The sequence below is a fragment of the Rousettus aegyptiacus genome, unplaced genomic scaffold (genome assembly GCF_014176215.1).
Source record: "Rousettus aegyptiacus isolate mRouAeg1 unplaced genomic scaffold, mRouAeg1.p scaffold_m13_p_8, whole genome shotgun sequence".
Classification (NCBI taxonomy): domain Eukaryota; kingdom Metazoa; phylum Chordata; class Mammalia; order Chiroptera; family Pteropodidae; genus Rousettus; species Rousettus aegyptiacus.
Window position 1 is genome coordinate 27551341 of NW_023416311.1, and position 20379 is coordinate 27571719.

At 41.3% G+C, this 20379-nt stretch overlaps 1 protein-coding gene and 1 pseudogene across 4 annotated transcripts in view; one reads left to right on the top strand and one right to left on the bottom strand.

Annotated features, from left to right (window-relative positions):
• Nucleotides 1–20379, bottom strand: part of STYXL1 (serine/threonine/tyrosine interacting like 1) — a 51580-nt gene that overhangs the window by 27980 nt on the left and 3221 nt on the right. For 2 of the 4 annotated variants that reach the window (XM_016146549.2, XM_016146550.2), the window contains exons 2-3: nt 13607–13710; nt 3405–3466 (exon numbers count right to left, since the gene is read on the bottom strand). In XM_016146549.2, the coding sequence (XP_016002035.1) occupies nt 3405–3466; nt 13607–13706 (162 nt within the window). In that variant the 5' untranslated portion in view covers nt 13707–13710. Of the gene's footprint in view, nt 1–3404; nt 3467–13606; nt 13711–18818; nt 20101–20379 lie in introns of those variants that run through there. The other 2 variants (XM_016146548.2, XM_016146551.2) reach the window with 2 other exon arrangements.
• LOC118606952 lies at nt 11481–11599 on the top strand (annotated as a pseudogene).

The window sequence follows — 20379 nt, forward strand, 5'->3', positions numbered from 1 at the left end:
CTGATTACATGCATGGGCACAGAAGCACTAAGAGTTGACCAGAGTCTGCTAAAGTCCAAGGATCTTCCACACCCACATTCCCTGCTGTGAAAAGCTGACCAAAGGTGACTGGACCAGAGATAAATGCCTGGCCAAAGAACAGTTGGTCTACTGACCCGTCAACTGAACTAACACATTCTCTCTCTGATGTGAAGTGGTTGTCCGTGAGGGCTGAAGACAAAATCTCCCATAAGAGGTCAGTAAGTAGAGGCTTGAATAAGCAGGAAACAAGAGCAAGCAGATCTAACAAGGCAGACTAAGCTTAAATGTAATCTCTACAAGAGCGGGAATATTTGTCCTTTGATAGTCACTGATGTATCCTAAGCTTCCAGAACACTGCCTAGCACATGATAGGCCATTAATATGGTTAAAGGAAGCAAATAGGTCCATGGGTCCTGAAGAGTAGTCAGGAGTGGCTAAGTCACCATAATGGTGACCACAGGGGCAACTGGTGCCTTCTACCAGGGAGAGAATGAGCTCTCACAAAACTAGAACTGCCTAGGATCCCAAGGGGTGTTCCAGAGCTCTATGAAGCCTGGCTGGGCAGCAGCTGAGAAGTCAGTCCTCATTTGTTCTCAATGCTTTCCAAAAGCCCCTGCTACTCATGGGAACCTGAGGCTGACTCTGTCCCTTGTGGCCCATCTAGCTGACATAGAGGCCCTCACAGAGAACCTCCAGGTGAGATAGAACAAGTACACATCTACTCTACCACAAAGCAGTGAGGTAAGGCCCATGAAGTATAGACCAGGGAAGTTCTCTGGGACTCAAACAGAAGAAATCATATTTGTCTAAAGGAATTAGGAGACAGATGGCGCTCAGAGGATGAGCAGGATTTAGACAGGTGATAATGAGTAAAGGGGGGTTCTAGGTGTGGAGGAGAGCATGAGCAAAAGGAAAAGGTGAAAACAGCACACAGAGGCTAGAGTAGGTGGGAGAGTGGGGAGAGATGTGACTGTGCATTCATTCGTTTATTTAATAAACATTCATTCAAGACCTACTTTGCTAGGTTCTGGAACACAGAGATTTAAAAAAGGCTAGGGGGATGCCAGAGTTGGTCTAGAGGACTCGGAAAGGCTCACAAGGTAGGAGGCATTTGAGATGAGACCACAAGGACAAGTGGAAATATGCTAGGTGGACACGGGCTAGGGGAGTGTTCCAGGCAGAAGGAACAGCTTCTAGTCATTCATTTTAGTCAACAAATAGGTACTAAGCACCTATCTGATGCCAGGAACCAGAAAGAGCATCCGGGTTACAATGATGAGCAAAGCACACACACTTCTGTGCTCACACAGAGCAGTGTGTTCAAGGAACCGCAAGTACTATATTTCCTAGATCTTAAGAGACCATTGATTGTAAGATGAACCACCAATTTAACAACAGTTGCAACCAGGAATGTAAATTAAAAGGGGATTTATTGGCATATAACAAGATTTCAGGCAGGGCAGGGAGCAACTGGTCCCCAGGAAAATCTGAACCAGGGCTCTAAAGCCCAGACCTCCCTCTCAGACACTGCTCCCCTCTGCTTCCCCTGCATGCTCACTCCACCGTCTCACACAACTTTCTTCTGAGCCCCAAGTCATGGCCACCAGTGACACTCAGACTCTCATCCTTTCAACTTCACCACCAGAAAAGAAAGAGCTGCCTTTTCTAACTCCAATTCTGATTTGCTCAGTTTTCATCCCAGGCCCATGGCCAATTGCTGTGGCCAAGGTCTGGATACTATTTTAGAGAGCACCACTAGACCTCCAGTGTTTGAGCAGGTAAGAGGAGTTCCCCTCAAAAAAGGCGGTGGGGCAGGGAGGAGGGGTGTGGTGCCAGGCAGGAAACAACAGCTGTCCACCACGTGTGCTTTGGGGGAAAAGACACTGCCACATTAAAAGTGCAAGTCAATTTGTAGGATATTTTGCAATTTCAGAAACGTTAAAACATGGGGGAAGTATGTGCATCTTAGAACCAAGGAAACACAACAGAGCAATGCTGCTGAGGTATCAGAAGACAGTGGAAGCATGCTAGAGGTGAGGCTGGAGAGGGAGGTGGAATCAGATCTAGAAGGCCTTGAACACAGAGTTCAGAGTCTCTGCATCCTGCTGGGGCTGGGAATTCCCTAAAGGCCTGCGATCTGCTGGGTAAAACATTGGAGAGGGGAGTCCAGAGGTGTCAGTCTGGCTGAGGGGTTCTGTGGGGCTAAGGTGGAGAGAATGTCTCTTTCCAGAGTTGGGGGTGTTTCCAGAATCATAGGAATATGCAGATTTAAGAGCTGAGTTAGAAACTGAGGGCCATGCATCATGAAGGGGCTCTAAATAGTTTGCAAAAAGCAGATAAAGGCCTGAAATGGGGATTAAGAGCTAGAGGAGGAACCAGAGAATTGAAAATCCTGGGTGCAGGACAGATAATGATGGACTGAGTTGGGAAAAGCAAGTAGGCAGCAAGCTTATCCTAGAAAGATACTTGAGCCAGGGCCCATGCTCCCTGCTGGGTTATGTGTGGAAAAAGGCCAGAGGTGGAGTCATAACAGCAGAGTGGGAATTTTGCAAGACAAAATTTTAGAAGTAAATATGACAGGACAGCTAAAACTGCATGTGGATAGTTGAAGCTGGAAGCTTGGATGGAATCTCGAAGCGAGAAAGTATACTGACAAATATGAAGGAGACCAAGGATAGACCAGTGGTTTTTTTTTAGGCAGCAGAAGGAGAAAATGAAGATGAACCAAAGACATAGAGAAAAAATCATGGAAGCAAGAGAGGGCCTAGAAGTCAAAAGCAGAGAATGTAGTCAGGACTGCAGAGATCGGAAATTGATCCTGAGTGAAAGCTGCCAGGCTTGGCAATGACTTGAGAGACAAGATACCCTGTGAGGGTGGAGAAAAGGGGTTCACTGCAAGGTGGGGGCATTGTGACTGCTGTTTTTTTTAAAAGTTGGGATAGAGAAAGGAAGATGAGAATGGAAGAAATGGAAAGACAAGGGAAGGGCTTCCATCTTTGGGTTATAGTAACTATCTACATAGTTTATCATGTTCCCTAAGTAGAACAGAAGCTCCATGAAGGCAGTGATAATAAATTAAGGGCATGTTGCATTCTATTCTATCCCCAGGATCTAGAATAGTGCATGGCACATTAGGGAATTAAATCAATATTTGCTTAATGAACTTGTTGACCATGTTGCCAGGTGGGGACACCTTAAAGGGTATGAGAAATGTGAAAGACCCTCATGGTGGATGCAAGAGTGGGGAGGGGTCCTACCTCTACTGCCCACAGAGTCCAATAGTAGGTGCCACCATCTGGATCTAGGATAAAATCTCCCATTCTTCCATGTCCCCCTCCTATAATGTAGCCAACCTGCCCCAGATTCTGACTCTGCCAGTATACCTTCTTCACTCGAAGGGCTGTAATCACATGGCTTTCATCATACTCCCGTTTGGAACGCACATCTGAAAAGAAAGAATATTTATAATAAACAACTGTATTTGCAAAGGAATACATGACCAAACTACTTAGAGAACTTACATCATCATCATCTATTTGTTTGTCAGATAGGTAGTTTAAAACTCAAGGTGTAGTTCCACTACTCTGAGCTGCCCATACCATGACTCCCCTGTCCCATCACACCCACACCCACACTCCCCATTAAGGGGTATTAAGACTTTGTATCTTCAATTTAGGGAAAGTTCTCTCTGAAGCCCAAAAGATGTTCAGAGAAGGGAAGAAATCAAAACCAGAGAGAGCTCCTACCAAATGCCCCCATGGAATTTCAGGCCCAAATGCAGATTCTAGGACCTAGGAGCTAAGGTTCTAATGCCCCTGCAAGGACAGGTATATTGTTATGCTCCTGAAAGTTGTGAAGAACATAGAACAGAAATTGAGTCTTATGCATAAATACTAAAAAACAGTTATCCAAAATATACAGAATTCCTAAAGTTCAACAATAAGAACACAAACAACCCAATTAAAAAATGAGCAAAAAGTATGAATAGACATCTTACTAAAGAAGATATACAGATGGTAAATCAGCATATGAAAAGATGTTCAACATCAAATGTCAACAGGGAACAGCAAATTAAAACAAAATACCACTACACATCTATTAGAATGTCAAAAATTCAAAACACAGACAACACCAAATGCTGGTGAGGATGTATGGCCATTTTGGCAGACAGTTTGGCAGTTTTCAACAAAACTAAACATACTCCTGTTACTCTCCCAAATGAGCTGAAAACTTATGACCACACAGAAACCTAAACACAGATGTTTATAGCACTATATTGATAATTGCCAAAACTTGGATGCAAGTAGATGTCCTTAAGTCGGTGGGTGGATAAATAAACTGTGATACATACAGACAATGGAATAGTATGCAATACTAAAAGAAAAGAGCTACCAAGCTATGAAAAGACAGGAAAGTTAAATGCATAATAAGTGCAAGAAGCCAATCTAAAAAGTCTGTATACTGTATGATTCCAAATACATGACATTCCTGAAAAGGCAAAACTGTTGATATATTAAAAAGATCAGTAGTTGCCAGAGGTTAGTGGGGAGAGAGGAATGAATAGACAGAGCACAGAGGCTATTTAGAGCAGTAAAACTACTCTATATGATACTACAATGATGGATATATATCATTATACACTTGTCCAAATCCACAGAATGTACAAGACCAAGAATGGACCCTAATGTACACTATGGACTTTGGGTGATAATGATGGGTCAAAGCAGGTTGATCAGTTATAACAAATATATCATGCTGTTACTGGGTGTTAATAGTTTGAAAGGCTATGTTTGTGTGTGGGCAGGGAGTATATAAAAACTCTTTATCTGGTGCTAATTTTGCTGTGAACCTAAAACCACTCCAAAAAAAAAATATCTTTTTTCAATGAAATATAACATTAAGATAAAAGGGCAAGCCACAGAGTGAGAGAAAATATCTGTAATATAAATAACTAACAGAAGGCCTGTATCCAGAATTTACAAAGACATTTGAAGAGATCTTTATTTTAAGACATCTTTAGAAACAGCTCAAGGCCACACTCAAGGACAACCCTAGTTCCCCCTTAAAGCGCCTGCCTGAGAAAACTCTAGGCTGCCACAAAAACATACTATTTGTTCCAGCCAATGAACACCTGATGATAGGGCCCCTGTTTCCCAGCCTCTGGGGAGGGTAGGAGCCTAACATTGATAGGCGCCAGTTAACAAACCCAGATGGGTTTCACATAGGCCAGTCCCCCTCTCCTTTTTGTAATTTTTCACTTCGCTGACTCTACTGAGCCCTTGTTTGACCCCTTCCCTGCTCTCTCACTCTCCCTTTAAAATACCCAGTCACCTCTATACAAACTGAAGTTGAATTCAGTTCATTCTTTCCTCTGTTGCAATAGTATATTACCGATTAAAATCCATACTTACCACCTTAGCATCTGGCATTGTTTATTTTTGACACCACATAGCAAGAAAAATGCGCAAACTATAGTATAGCTATGTACAAAAACATGGGTTAATCTTAAAATATTCTTGAGCAAAGGAACTAAGTACCTTGTCTGTATGGCTTAAAAACAAGTGAAATTAAACACAGTATATCATAAACTAATTTCATTCATTAATACAGATAAGAAGATCTGAATGAATAGTAAGCCAAATCTAATAGTGTACACACACAAAAATATATATTATATCTAGTAAGAACTGTGTAATACTTGAAAATTACATTAAGATATTAAAGAAGAAAATTTGTACTTTCACTTCAAAAGATGCAAAATTTCCAATTCATACCATCAAAGATGTTCTTAGTAAGTTAGAAATAGAAGGTAACTTCTATAACCTGGTTGGTATCTTGCTAAATATCTACAGAAAACATTCTGATCAGAAAAATGAAAAATAAGACAAAATGCTCACTATCACTATTCTCTTTAACACTGTACTGGAGGGCAAAGGGCACAGTAATTTAGTGAGATAAGAAAAAAATAAGTAAAGCATATAAGAATTGAAAAGGAAGAAATAAAACTGTTTTTATACACAGACAATTTGATGGTCCAAGAGAATAGCAAACGATTAAAATTAGTAAGAGAACACACCAAGGTTGCTAGATACAAAAGCAATTTAAAAAAATCAATAATGGTCTGTAAAAGTGGAGAAAATAGATAATGTTTCAAAAAAGAAAAAGACTTTAGTAGTGCCTCAAACAACCCAAATGTCTACTAGAATTCACAAATCAGCAACAAAGACTAAAAAGATGGATATGCATACAGGCAATAATTCAGAAAAATCCTGTAAAACCAAGAAAAGCTACAGGAAGATAGAAGTTGAAGCCCATTTCTTAAATGATCCTATGAATGATGAAGAACCTATAACAAAAAAAGAAAAAAAAGATAGAAAGCAGATCAAAAAATAGGAAGTACCAAAAGTTGACAGCAAAGTAGAGAAGAATAAAAAGCAAAATACTCGCATGAAAAAAAGTACAAAGATTAAAATTCTGAAAAGTAAATCAAGTTAAAAAAAAGCATTGAGCCTGCTCAGAAGGAGCCTGTTCAGAAGCTTTCTTAGGTGAGAGGTACCTGTTTCTGGTGGGGTGGGGGATTGCTCAGGTAAAACAACTTTCTCCCATAGGGCTTCCTCTTCACAAGATGCCCATCCCCCCAAAATCTCCTTCCTAAAAAGATAACAAAAAGGATAAGTCTAACATGCAGAGTGAATCTACAGGGTACCCCAACCCGGGGCAGGGGGGCGGGTGCTGCTGACCAATAAGTTCTGTGGCCTGTTAAGAACCCAACACACAGCAGGAGATGAAGTGGGGGAATATTTATCTGCATTTGTAGTCGCTCCCCCCCTCCAGGGGCTCCCTGCTCTCCAGCGCTAGCATCAACACCTCAGCTCCACTTCAGACCATCCGGCAATAGACTCTCATAGGATGACCTGTCCCTGGTACCAAAAAGGTTAGGGACCACTGCTCTAAAGGAAAATGTAACATCCAAAGGAAAGTGCAGGTGCCCAGGATCTCTTACCACCATTACCAATACAGCTTCTGAAGGGAAACTTAAAAAAAGAAGAGTCAAAAAAAAAAAAAAAGAAAGAAACCTGCTCTCCGAAGGAAAGGAAATGGAGAAGCCCCTCTTCAGAAGGTAGGAGCAGAAGAGGCAGATATGGAGGTATCTACCGGTATTTCATCCTCTGAACAAAATATGAATATGACAGAGGGCGAAAGTTCAGATAGTGAATGTCAGGTTGACACTATGCTTTGTGAAATGGAAATGACACAGATCAAAACACAACAGAGAATCCTCCTGGTAAAGACTCAGTAGTGGAAGAATCAATTTCAGCCCTGCTTCTTCCCCCACCATTAGAAAAACGTGAAGCCCTGTCCAAAACTGTCCTGGTATTACCTTCTATTATCATGACAATGAGTCTCAGAAAAATGATGATAATGAAAGCATCCAGTCATAATGGAGGTGACCTAAGTGACAACATGTCATAGAGTAGTGATGATTCTGGATTAAATGGGGTTCAGCTAGTTCCATAAGAAAACTAGTTAAAAAAAAATGCAAAGAAAGTCTTGGCAGTCTAAGCAGCTGAGGGAGTCTTTGTTTGTATCTTCTATGCTTGTTCTTTTAGAAAGGAAAAAGATTAGCACTTTGATAGCTCTTTGATTAATGTATATGTCCTTGAAAAAGCAGCTGAGGGACAGGAGTAATTAAACTTTAGACAAGTCTTCAGTTCTTTTGTGTGTGTGTGTGTGTTCCAATACAACTTTATTTAGGGACACTGAATTTTATATAATTTCTACATGTCATAAAATATTATTGTTCTTTGATTTTTTTTTCAACCACTGAAAATATAATAACCATTCTTAGTTTATGGGCCATAAAAACCAGGCAGTAGGCTGGATTTGGCCAGTAAGCCACAGTTTGCTGACCTGTGGTCTAGATACCTACATTGAGGGTCTATAGGCGTTCTCTGAGGGAGACCTACACCCACCTTCATCCTCTAAGCAAGGACTGGGTTACAGGGTTGGCATGGGAAAGATCTGTGGGTCCCAAAGGAGATGTTCTGGCTAACCCCTTGGCCTCTACTCAGAGACTCCATGTGGCTGGTGATTTGGAAAGTGCAGTTTGTACCCCTGGAGCCAGGCTCTGGGCCCTGAGCCCAGGCCATCTGCCACTTCCTTCTGTCAGCTCAAAAGCTTTGGTTCTTAGTTTGTAAGATTTATTATACTTCACATTCATTCACAGTGGTAGACGACCATTTATTTTTAAGGCTGTTTTAGTATCTGATGTTGATTTTTAAGTGGCATTCATTTTCTTAGGACTTTATGTATGCCTATTGGTTGTTGTATAAATTTTAGCAAATCCAAGAGTCAGTGTACTAAACCAGCAGTCACCTAATTTGTTAGCTTATGTGTTTAACTGAAATGAGAAAGCAAGACAGTATAATAGCATTCTAGTGCTTTGTCCAGCTACAACCTGTCAGTTTTTTCTTCATGTCTATCTTCCTATTTCATTTCAGTTTACACTTAGTTCCTTGTTTAGCTCTATGAAAATTGGCATACTTCATAACAAATTATTTGAAGAATTTGGCAGCTATATATAATGCTAGCACTTTAAAAGCTTTTTTAAAAATGGTAAAAGAAATTTAAATTGAAGAAAAATTCAACGATCAACATTATTATATCAGTCCAGGTATTTATGTCCTGAGTTTTGATCAATATTTCTTATTTGCATATGTTGATCATCTAAAAACAGTGATTTTTATTTTTAAAGAAAATTTGGTGCTTTAATGGTTTTTCTTTTTTTACTATTGTTGTTTTAACTTGGGCAGTCTTTTCTAGAAATACCATTTGTGTTGAACAGTAATACTTTATACATATATATACATGTTGCTTCGGTCTCTTTAGAAGGATGCTTTTAGGCTTGTTTGCAAAAGGGCAGTTTTCTAACAATATGTTACTGAATAACCAATGGGTCAATGAAAAAAATCCAAAGGGCAGTTTTCTTTGCTGCCATTGTTTAGTTTAGTTTAGTTTTTGCAGAATATTAATGTGTACAAGTTTGTGAGCAAATGAACTATTCAGGTTCCATCCATTAATTTTGATTTTCACATTTTATATCTATGCCAGAATCTTTCTTTCATATATTATGCATTCTGAATGGACGTATTAAATTCACGGCTTTCAGTTTTAATTTTGCAATAAATCAACACTAGGCTCTATAGTGAATGGATTTTTATCTCAAATGCTAACTATCAGTAATTTGGGGTTGGAGCCTGTTGGGTACAGCCACTTCCTAAATGGCAGTGTAAATCATATATTTGCTTTCTTCATAGAAGGAGTAGCCATATAGACTACTCACCTGAATAAATAACTCTAAGTGATATTTGGAAACTGCAAACCTAGAATAAGGAAACTAAGGAGACATGATTGTTCCTTCGAATTATATAGAATGTCACTTGTGAGATTCCAAAGCCATAGATAGCAATTACACAACAAACTCAGGATAAAAGAGGGAGTGTGAGTGCTGGCAGATCAGCTGCAACTTCTTATGAACACAATGAAAAAGGCTGGTGAAACTCAAGTACAATTCAGATTAAAAATTCACACTTTCTGAGGGATCTCCACAAACTAGTGGGTATCCTGACTATCACATAACAGCCTCTTTCTACAGATAAGACTTCAAATGAATTGTACCTACTCTGCAATTCATCGTATGAGGGCACTTTGTATGAACAAGAGTGTCTACTCCCAAACTCCTTTGCTGTTTCTCTAGCCAGTCATCAAAGAATATGAAAGAATTCAACATAGGATGTTTGGTAATTCTTGCTCCTAATCATTATTCATTGTGATAAAATAGAGTATGATCCCAATAGGAAATCTCAAATAACTATGACCTCACAGATTCTATTCCCAAAAAACCACTTTATATTTTATTTATTTTCTTTTATCTGATTATCTCTTTTAGACAGATTTCACATTTTAGCAGTGCACCATGAAAGATTAGGAAAAGCATTAATCCTTTGGTCAAGATGGCGAAATAGATAAATGTTGTGCTAACCTCCTCCCATGACATCAAAATTACAACTAAATTATGGGACAGCCACCCTTGAGAGCCACCTGATGACAAGCTGAACAGAACTCCTATAACTAAGGATATAAAGAAAAATCCATGACAAGACTGGTAGGAGAAGTAAAGGTATAGAACAGGCAGTTCCCACACCCACGTGTGGCAGTTAAGTATCAGGAGGAGTATCTTGGCTGCAGAAGTCCCCCTGAGGAGCAGGAGTCTCAGCCCCACACAGGGCTTCCCAGCTCAGAACACCAGTGCTGAAGAGTCCCCACAACAGCTGGCTGTGAAAATCAGTAGGGACTCAGTCTAGGTGAGATGGACAGCTACTGGAGACCCAGGTGTTCTCTTAAACGGCCTCAGTACAGACTCACTCTCTCATGCTTGCCCTAAGCAGGTGCAGGCAAAAGTGATGGCAGGCACCATCGTTCCTATATTGAACCTTCCTACCCCACAGCCTTCAAGATGCAGGCAGCCACCAAATCTGAGTCTCCATTAACCCAGCTAACATAGCTCTCATCCCACCCTGGTGATTCTCTGGGACCCTACCCAACCCAATTCACATACCCAGCCCAAACTTCTTTCAAAAGTTAATCTACACAAGTGGTGACTTGGGCTCACACTGAAGATCTTCCTAAAATCTCTCAAAGGTCCACAAACCCCAAACAAGCAGCAGCTGGCCTCAGCATCCCCTGTACCACCTGCTAAGCAGCCCCAAGCCAAACAATAGTGGCAGCTGGCATCAGTTTACACCATAACTTCTCCCAGGTGCCTCCAAGCCTAGCACAGGCAGCTATCAACCACAGATCACTTTTTAGCTCCTACTAGGTGGCCCTGGGCCTGATATAGGCAGCAGCTGACCCTGGCCTGCACAAAGCCCCTCTCAAGAGGCCCCAGAACCAGCTTCAGACTGCACCAGAACACACCAATTAGTGCCACAAATGACAAACCCGAAGAGTGGACTTGGCAGGCATCAGAGCCCCGCTAAAGCAAATCCTATTCTGTGGGGTTAGCCCCCACACAACAGCTTGTCCACTGTAGTCACAGCCAGTCCTCACAGCCATCAGCCTAAGCATCAATCCCACACACTGACATGCCAATAGAAATCATGGCTCAACTACAATAGGACAGCACACGCAACCCACACAAGGGACACCCCTGGAGCACCTGGTTCAGGAAGACTGTGCCACTGGGCTCCACAGGATACCTACTACATAAGGCCACTCTATCAAGACTGGGAGATGTAGCAGATCCACCTAACACATAGAAACAAACTCAGGGGGCAGCCAAAATGAGGAGATAAAGAAACATGTCTCAAAGGAAAGAACAGAACAAAATGCCAGAAAAAGAACTAAACAGAATGGACACAAGCAATCTACTAGATGCAGAGTTTAAAACACTGGTTATAATCTATGGCCATGCCACCCTGAACGTGCCCAAACTCATCTGATCTCAGAAGTTAAGCAGGGTAGGGCCTAGTTAATACTTGCATGGGAGACCACCTAGGAGTACCAGATGCTGTAGGCATTAAAAATAATAATAAAATAAAAAATAAAAATAAAAACACTGTTTATAAAGATGTTAAGGATGCTCAATGAACCTAAGGGAAGAATAAATGATCTTAATGAGATAGAAAACATAAAAAAGAACCAGTCAGAAATGAAGACTACCATAACTGAAATGAAGAAATCATTAGATGAAATCAACAGTAAATTAGATGATTAGTGATGTCAAGTATCTTGTTATGTACTTATTGTCCATTTGCTTATGTTCTCTGGAGAAATGTCTGTTCAAGTCCTTTGCCCATTTTTGAATCGAGTTTTTTTTTATTGTGTTTTAGGAGTTATCTACATACTCTACAATGCAATAAAACGACAATGCAATACCACCTCCCACATATTAGAAGGGTTACTATAAAAACACAAACACACAGAAAATAACAAGTGTGACAAAGATGTGGAGAAATTAAGATGCTTGTGCACTGTTGGTGGGAATGTAAAATGGTGCAGCTTCTATGGAAAACAAAATATCAGTTCCTCAAAAAATTAAAAATAGAATTACCATATGACCCAGCAGTTTCATTTCTGAGTATATATTCAAAAAAAGTAAAAGTAGGGTCTCAGAGAGATATTTGTATACCCATGTTCACAGCAGCATTATTCACAATAGCTAAAATGTGGAAGGTAACCCAAATGTCTATCAATGGATGAATGGACAAGCAAAATGTGGTATACTCTGGAAGATTATCAGCCTTAAAAAGGAAGAAAATTCTGTAATATGCTACAATACTGATGAAACTTTAGGACATTGTGGTGCTAAGTGAAATAAGCCAGTCACGAAAAGACAAATACTTTATGATTCCACTTATACAAGGTACCTAGAATAGTCAGAATCATAGACACAGAAAGTAGAATGGTAGTTGCCAGGAGTTGGGGGAGGGGACGAGAAATGGTTTAATGGGTACAAAATTCCAGTTTCACAGTTTACAAGATAAAGAGCTATGGAGATGGGTGGTGGTGCACAATACTGCACAACATTATGAATATATTTAATAACACTGAACTGTATGTAGTTTTTAAATGGTTAAGATTGTAAATTTTATGTTATGTGTACTTTATCAAATTTTAAAAATTGGAGCAAAAAAACATTCTAAAAGAAATTCACACCAATCAGACTCCAAAAACGTTAAACGCTGACCAAACCAAATATTGGTAGGTATGTTTCTTACACTGATGATGGGAGTGTAAATTGATACAACTTTTTGGAGGGCAATTTGACAATAATGTAGTGAAGCTGAATTTGCAACTCAGCAATTACATTTCTAGGTAAATATCCTGAAGAAACTCTTGTACATGAATAAGGAGGGAGGTGCAAAGTCATTTACTATCCATAAAGAACCACACAATGCAAGCAACACGTTGCAATCAATTAGGAATGGATACATATCCCAACTAACAGTTAAATAAATTAGATCTTCACATTTACACATGGGGGAGAGGGAGAATATCAAAAATATAATCTTAAGTTTTAAAAAAAAGGTAGGTTGCATAATGTTGGTAAATTATGGTACTATTTGTGTAAATGTTTAAACCACACATTATTTGAGGATGCCTGCATATGCAATAAAGATGTAGAAATACAGAAGCAGTTATCTCTGGGGAGGAAAAGAAATGGGATCAGGATGGGGTACAAAAGAGGGGTATATTTGTGTGTGGAACATTTAATTTATTATGTTAAATCTGAGTGGTGAGTACATGGGTGTTTATTTATTAGTACTACTATATATGTTTGATGTTTGAAATATTTCACTAAAACAAGAGGACTCAGAACACGAATCTTATAGGAACTTCTCTTCTAGATTTAATCTGGGATGATTACCAAGTTATGTAACAGTTGCAGTATTTTAAGCTATGCCTAATGAGTTTAATAGATTTCTAAAGTCACTTATTCCCCCATCCTGAAAAGTTTGTTGATTCATCAAAAACAATGTTTGAAGGACACTACTCACAAAATATATTTTTTTTAAGTACTTACCCAATAAACAGAGATAGTTAGGTTCAGTCAATCTGGATAGTTTTGTGACCTGATTCAAGATGTTGTAAAGTTCTATAGGTTCACATAAAACCAAATCCATTATCCTATTAGGAAGAAGCAATAATGTAAAGCTTAGTACATTTTTCTATTTCAAATGAATGGTCACAAAGTAAGATATAAGAGTAAACTCTTACTTAACACACTTTCAAACAAAGATGAAAATAACCAACAAAGTGATAAGGAAAGCTTCAAAATTTTGTAGTTAAAAATGTGTAGAGGAGAATAAAAGATTGAACACAACATATCTGAGCTATATAAATACCAAGCAGGCTGTAAAATAGTCACCAATTCATTTGTTCTTTTAGTATATTACTGAGCAATCTATTACAGGCCAGGCACCAGAAATAACTATGGTAAACTAGACCCACCTTCCTGAAGGTTACAGTCTAGCATAGAATGCAGACATCGGACAAAAAAATACTAGTAGGAAAAACACTATAAAAGAGTCAGTGTCCCATGTCAGAGGAAGAAATAACAGGAGGGCCTCACCTAGCTGGGGAAAATCAGAGAAGGGCTGTCTGAGATGTAACTGCTAAGCTGAGAGGAGAGGCTAAGCAAGACTTAGCCAGGTGGAGGGAGAAAGGGTAAAGGCAAGAACATTCAGTAACTGAGAGCTCAAAGGAGCCTGGTGTGGCAAGAGTTGGGATAGAGTGATAAGTGAAGACTCAGGGGAGGCTTTTGATAAGGATCATGAAGGTCAAAGTTGGGTGGAGAATCCCTGATGTGTATTGATAGAACCACCTGCCAGCCTAGGCTCTAGCTCCTGACTGCAGGGTTGCACTTGAGATACTGGTTGCTGAGCACGACTGTCCCTGGTGCCCCAAGGACACTGAGGGGTAAGGGCTGGGCCTGTGCAGCAGTTTCCTGCAGGGGTGGGGGCTAAAAGGAGCTGCCTAGTAGGCTTCTGGAGGCCAGCAGGAGGCAGGTGGGGGAGAAGATGAATCCAAGAGGTAGGTAATCTTGCTTGAAAAAGTTAAAGTCCACTTCAGAACTACCAATATGATGCTCCTGGGAGAAGCCAACTTCTAGACATGGGCCTTAGATGCTTCTCACCTCAAGGACTTCAGTTCTCAGCCTTCCCTCTATCAATTTCAGCCTCCACATGGATTATTCCTATCAGCATGCAAACATTCTCTGTACCTATATCTGTTCTTATTTACAGTATGACTTCTCAAAAGGGTAGTATTGGCTCACTGCCTCCACTTCCTCACCTCCAAACTTCTAAGTCTGAATCCTAGCTATGCCACTTACTATGGGATGCCTTATGGGGAATAATTAGCTTCTCTGTGCCTCAATTTCCACCTCTGTGCGATGAGAGTAATATTAGTATTGCTACTTCTGTAAAATGAGCATAATAGTACCTCTCTGTTATGTGTGGATTAATGAAATTACATGTAAGGCATTCTGAGCAGGAAGGAAATAAATACTCAGTATGTGTTGGTTATTGGTACAACCTTCTTCCTGGAGCTACCGAACCACAGAAACTGCTATCAAAGTCATCAACAATGTCCATCTTGCCTAATCCATTAGTCACTTCCCTTTGTGCTCAAAGGATAGAGTTGTTTAGCTGCATTTAACCCAGTTGAGCATTCCTCCTTTCCCAGCACTCTCTACTTCCAGGACTCCCTCCCCACACTCACTCTCCAGGCTTCTCTCCTACCTCTCAAACTGTTCCTGCTGTCTTCTTTGAAGGAGGCTCTCTTTCTTCACATAAAAATGTCCTTGGGCATAGTCATCTTTCCTTTCTATTTATACTCTCACTCTAGGACAGGGCTTCTCAACCTCATCAGCATTGATATTTGGGGCCAGATAATTCTCTGTTGTGTGGCTGACCTGTACACCACAAGATGTTTAGCAGCAGCCCTGGCCTCTACCCAGTAGTTGCCAGGAGCAAACCTCCCCCTATCCAGTTATAGCAACCAAAAGTGTTTACAGACGTTGCCAAATGTCCCCTGGAAGAAGGGGGCAGAGTCATCACAAGTTGAGAATCACCACTCTAAGATCTAGAACCTAGGTGATTCATCTAGCCCCTTGTATACCAGTGAGTCCCAAACTGTAGCTCCTGCTTGACCTCCCTGCTGAGCTCCAGACTCTACTTGGGTGCCTGATGGGCATGGCCAATACCGAACTTTTAATTCACACATGCCCACACTTCAATACCTGTTTTTCTTTTAGTATTCTGTCTCAATAAACAATACTATTACCCACCTAGTTACACAAGTCCACATCCCTAATTCATGTTTCCCTTGGCCCCTCACATCCAATCTATTAACTCTACACCTAAATATATTCCAAATCCATCCACTTCTCTCCATCTCCAGGATTAACATCCGAAACCAAAGTACTATCATCTCTCTCCTGATGATACTTTCCAACTTCATTTCTTGTTTCTTGCTTTTTCTCCACAATCTAATCTTGGCATGGCAGTCAGGGTGATCTTTTCAAAATATGAGTTTCTTCGTTTTACCTCACTTGCTATTACCTGACATCATCACACTCACTTGTTTGCCAGCTATATCATCAGTCTCCTCCCACTGGAATGTATGGTTCATAAGAGCAGGGACCTTTCCTGTCTTGTTCACTGCTGTCTCTTATCCAGTGTCCAGGATTCTTGGTACAGAGTTGTGCCCAATAAGCATGTGTTGAATGAATAAATCAGTCAGTCACCGTTCCTGCTTTCAACAATGGGCCATCTTGCCCTGATGCTATACATACAGATGTCACACGTAGATTCCTCCTAAGGACCTCCCCACTCCCTTCCTCAATCAGGTTCTCTGCCTCTGAAAGCCCTTCCCCAGCCATTCTGGAGGTGGTGAATATAGGGGAGAGAGGATGGGTTTTATGTCTAGTCCCGCAACTTCAGTAAACCAATCTAAAAGCTGGCTGCTAACATATCTGGTCTATCTCTCAGGGCCATCAAGCTCCCACCTACTTTCCCTCACTACAACCTCCATCTCTTCATTCACTAGCAGAATTGTCTCTAAGCACTCAGGTGAAAACCCAGCCCCATGAATCGACACCTTCAGACTTCTTTCCTTCCCAAAGGGTCAGGTAAGAAATGCCCCTAACTCACTAGAAAAGTACAGGAGAGATGACAGTCCCTGAACCTCACAACATGTTTCTGAGAGATGATGCAGCCCTGTGAGCTGAGATCAGGGGCAGCACTATCCTGGGTGCATGGAAGACTAAGCATTAACGTTCATTTCAGCACTACTCAGAACTCTGCAGGATTTAAGATGTTCTTGGCTCTACCGTTTAGGCCCTAAGAATATTTTGATATTGAATTTTTACATAAAACCATAAAACTATTGATGAGTTTTTGCCAAGAGTATTTTCCTTAATGAAGTCCATTTAACCAATTTAATTCCTTAATTGTCTATATTTCAGTTAACCAATTCCAATTTTTTTCACTTTCAGTTGTGTTTAGCCAAGATTATTTTTCCCAAGATCAAGTATTTTTCCCATGTGAATTTTACAATAAAGATTTAATTCCTCAATCAGATTTTTATTGTATCAGACTTTGGTAATCATGGTTTCTGCCACTGCGAATTTCATTTCTATAATTTCCATGAAATCTTGTTTTCTGGGTGACCTATTCATAACATTGGAGTCAAAATGGCAAGATTAAGACATTTCCCTTTGGACTCTTTCAGCACAGCATAGCTCTTCTTAAAGAGACTTTCAGGGTGTTTAGTGGGATAATTCTTGCAGAGCTGATGGGGCAGATAGGTAGGATGGGAAGTCAGAGGGAGCACTTTCTGGGGATCTTGTCTGAAGGGGTGAGAGACCAATCTTCCTATTAACTGGCCCATCTGGGTGGCAAGCAAAGCCACCTACTCTGTCAGGAGAGCAGGGTGCCAGCATAGGCCTTGTCCCTACACACTAGACACCCACCAGGAGGAATGGTCCTCACCCTCCCTGTGATGACATGAACTTTAAACCATGGGACTTGTGTGTGGCTCTCTCTTCCTGTCAGCCCAGAGCAGTCCCACAGTTGGGCTGGTGAGCATAGCTCCAGGGAGAGCATGTCTATATGTGGAAAAGCCTATCGGGGTTGCCATAGCCTGAGAACTGGCTGGACTCAGCCTTTCTCCTGCCTCCCTGTGCCTGATCAACACCTGGGGCCTTCCATTCTGACTGATGCTGTTAGAGGCTGGGCCTGACCCCAGGCCCCTCACAGGAGTTCCAGGACACTGAGAACTTGGTCTAATGCTTATCCCAGTCAGTCCAGGTAGACACAATTGATGAGCATTTGGTTCTGGTGGAGAAGAGGCATCACTTAATGGTGCCTGGAGAAGCCAGACCATGAACTTCACTTTGGGCTATTGGCTCAGGCTGAGCAGGGACCAGAGGACTACACAGATATGAGTAGTCAACTTCATTACTCCTTGGTTCTCTGTGGAAAACTGACCAAGGCTTAAACACAGTGAAAGGTATCACTTACCTTCAAATTGAGGCTGTAATACATACTGGAAATGCTGTAAGAATGTTACATTGATATAAATTACCCAGCACTGGGACTAGCCTAGAGCAGGAGCTTAGGAAACAGGTAGTTCCTTTACTTCTACTCTATCTCTTTCTTTTCAACTTCATCTTGTAGCCTGCGATGGCTACAAGTCCAATAGAAAGAAAGCACCATTTGAAGCACCTCAAGCCGGAGACCAGAGCAGGATCTGGCCAAGTTTATAAGCGATGGGGACAGGGGGTACTGCCTGAGGGTCAGGATCCTAAGGGATCTGGTATAGTCTTTCCTTGATTCCAGCATGACACCTTCTCTGTAGCCTGAAACTTGACAAAGCTAGAGGTCATACTCCCAGGCCACAGTACCCCAGAGTTGCAGAGGCTACAAAAGTGTCCTGAAATCTCTCAGTTCAGAGGGCACCAGGCCCTGTTGTTAGTGATTGCCTGTATCTATTTTAGAAGGAGTAGATATAGGCCTGGGGCCTAGACCCAGCTGCTTACCTTCTTGTTCCTTATCTTCTATCTTGCCATCACTTCCACATCCCCAAACCTAGGCCTACCCCACCCAAGGTACCTAGTGGTCCTATGAGGTTGATAGGCCTACCTATGCAGCAAGACAGCTGTCGGAGGTAAGGGCCAGTGAACTGCAACACAGTCTCCTAAAGGCTATGGCCACCACATCTGGTCTTACCTCCCCAACTTTGCCTCCAGCTCTTGCTTCTCCCCATTCCTTGAATGAGCTTATAGTCCACCTTCTGCTCCTCTGACATGGGTCCTTGGCCCTGACCGGGCTCTGGACTCAGCTTTGCTCTCACTCCACTGACCTCTGGCTGGTCTGGGGAAGTGAAGGCTCTGCTTTTGACTCAGATTGGCCACCACTGGCAACTCTCAGCTCTTGGGACTCTTCCAACAGCTTCCTGCTGCCTCTACCGTGGCCAGTCCACCACCTCCTAGTTGTCCTGCTGGAATGTATCTTGGGAGAGAGCCAAATGCTTTTGACTTCCAGCAGGTATAGGCCACAACTAAAAGTTAAAGCTATTTATCTAAATATGGTTCTGTCTTAAAATAAATGTTCCCATCTTCCAATAACCTAGAGCACCTAGAGGAAAATAAAGAAAACTCCCATGCAAGGTGAAATGATTACTGTCTTTCTAACTCTTTGTTTAGTTCCAAGGATCTGAAAGGAAAAATTGTAAATATTTCACTTGAGGTACAATTTTGGAGAGAAGGTAGGTTAGCATATGTGTATCCAATAGTGACAATCTGATAGCTCACCACTGTGGTCTAAGCCTAGTGTAAAATACAAAATTGTCAGAATATAAGGCTGTGTGTGCCTTGCATACGTGTGGAGGTGGGGCAAGGAGGATGTCACTGTATTTGTATATCATGTATAAAAATATACAATGAAAAACAGGCAAAATGAATCTATGGTGCTAGAAATCAGAAAATAGATGTCTTGTGGGACTGATGAAAAGCAGCATAATGAAATTTTCTGGAATGAAATGTTCTATAGCTTGTTTGAAGTGGAGGTTACGAGGGTATAAATTGTCAAAACAACTGAACACTTAGATCTATATACTGCATTGTATGTAAATTATGTGGCAATAAAAATAAAAATAAATCTCCTGTGCAGATCCATGTGTTAATGTGTGCAAAATTGTGAATAAGCAGGTGTATGGATTTGAGTCAGTGTGTGTAGCCCCGACTATGTGTCAACAACCCGAGTCTTGGGTCTGGGAGTAGGAAACCACGTGGACTTGGGCTCACACGCTTCATAACTTCAGCTTGGCTCTGACAGCTGCCAGGTAATTCTTTTCTCATTTGCCCAGTATCTCCCCAAATCCTGCAACTTTTGCCCAAAACTCCTCAACCCGCCTTAGGTCCCCATGAAGCAACTTCTCTAATTTTCTGGTTCCTACCTGGGAAGGTTAAGGCCACTGGGTGTGAACAGCCCCTTCCCCACCAAATGCCCCCTAGCTGCCCTTCCAGCTTCCTCCCAGAGTCAGAGGGACAAGCATCCTCTGACCTCATTTTGTCTCACCCAATCCTTCCTTCTCCTCTCCCTTTAGCCCCCTCCTTTCAGCATCTCAAAGTTCTCCCCCTCCATTAGCATCCTTCTCCTTTTTTTTGAAACATTCACAAGTCTCGGCTTTCTTGAAATAATTCATGAAACCAGAAAGAAAACCCCTAAAATAGCTTGGCCTGTGCCCTCTGAAGCTTGTGCTGGCACAGTGGCTGGTGCTGCACCCTTG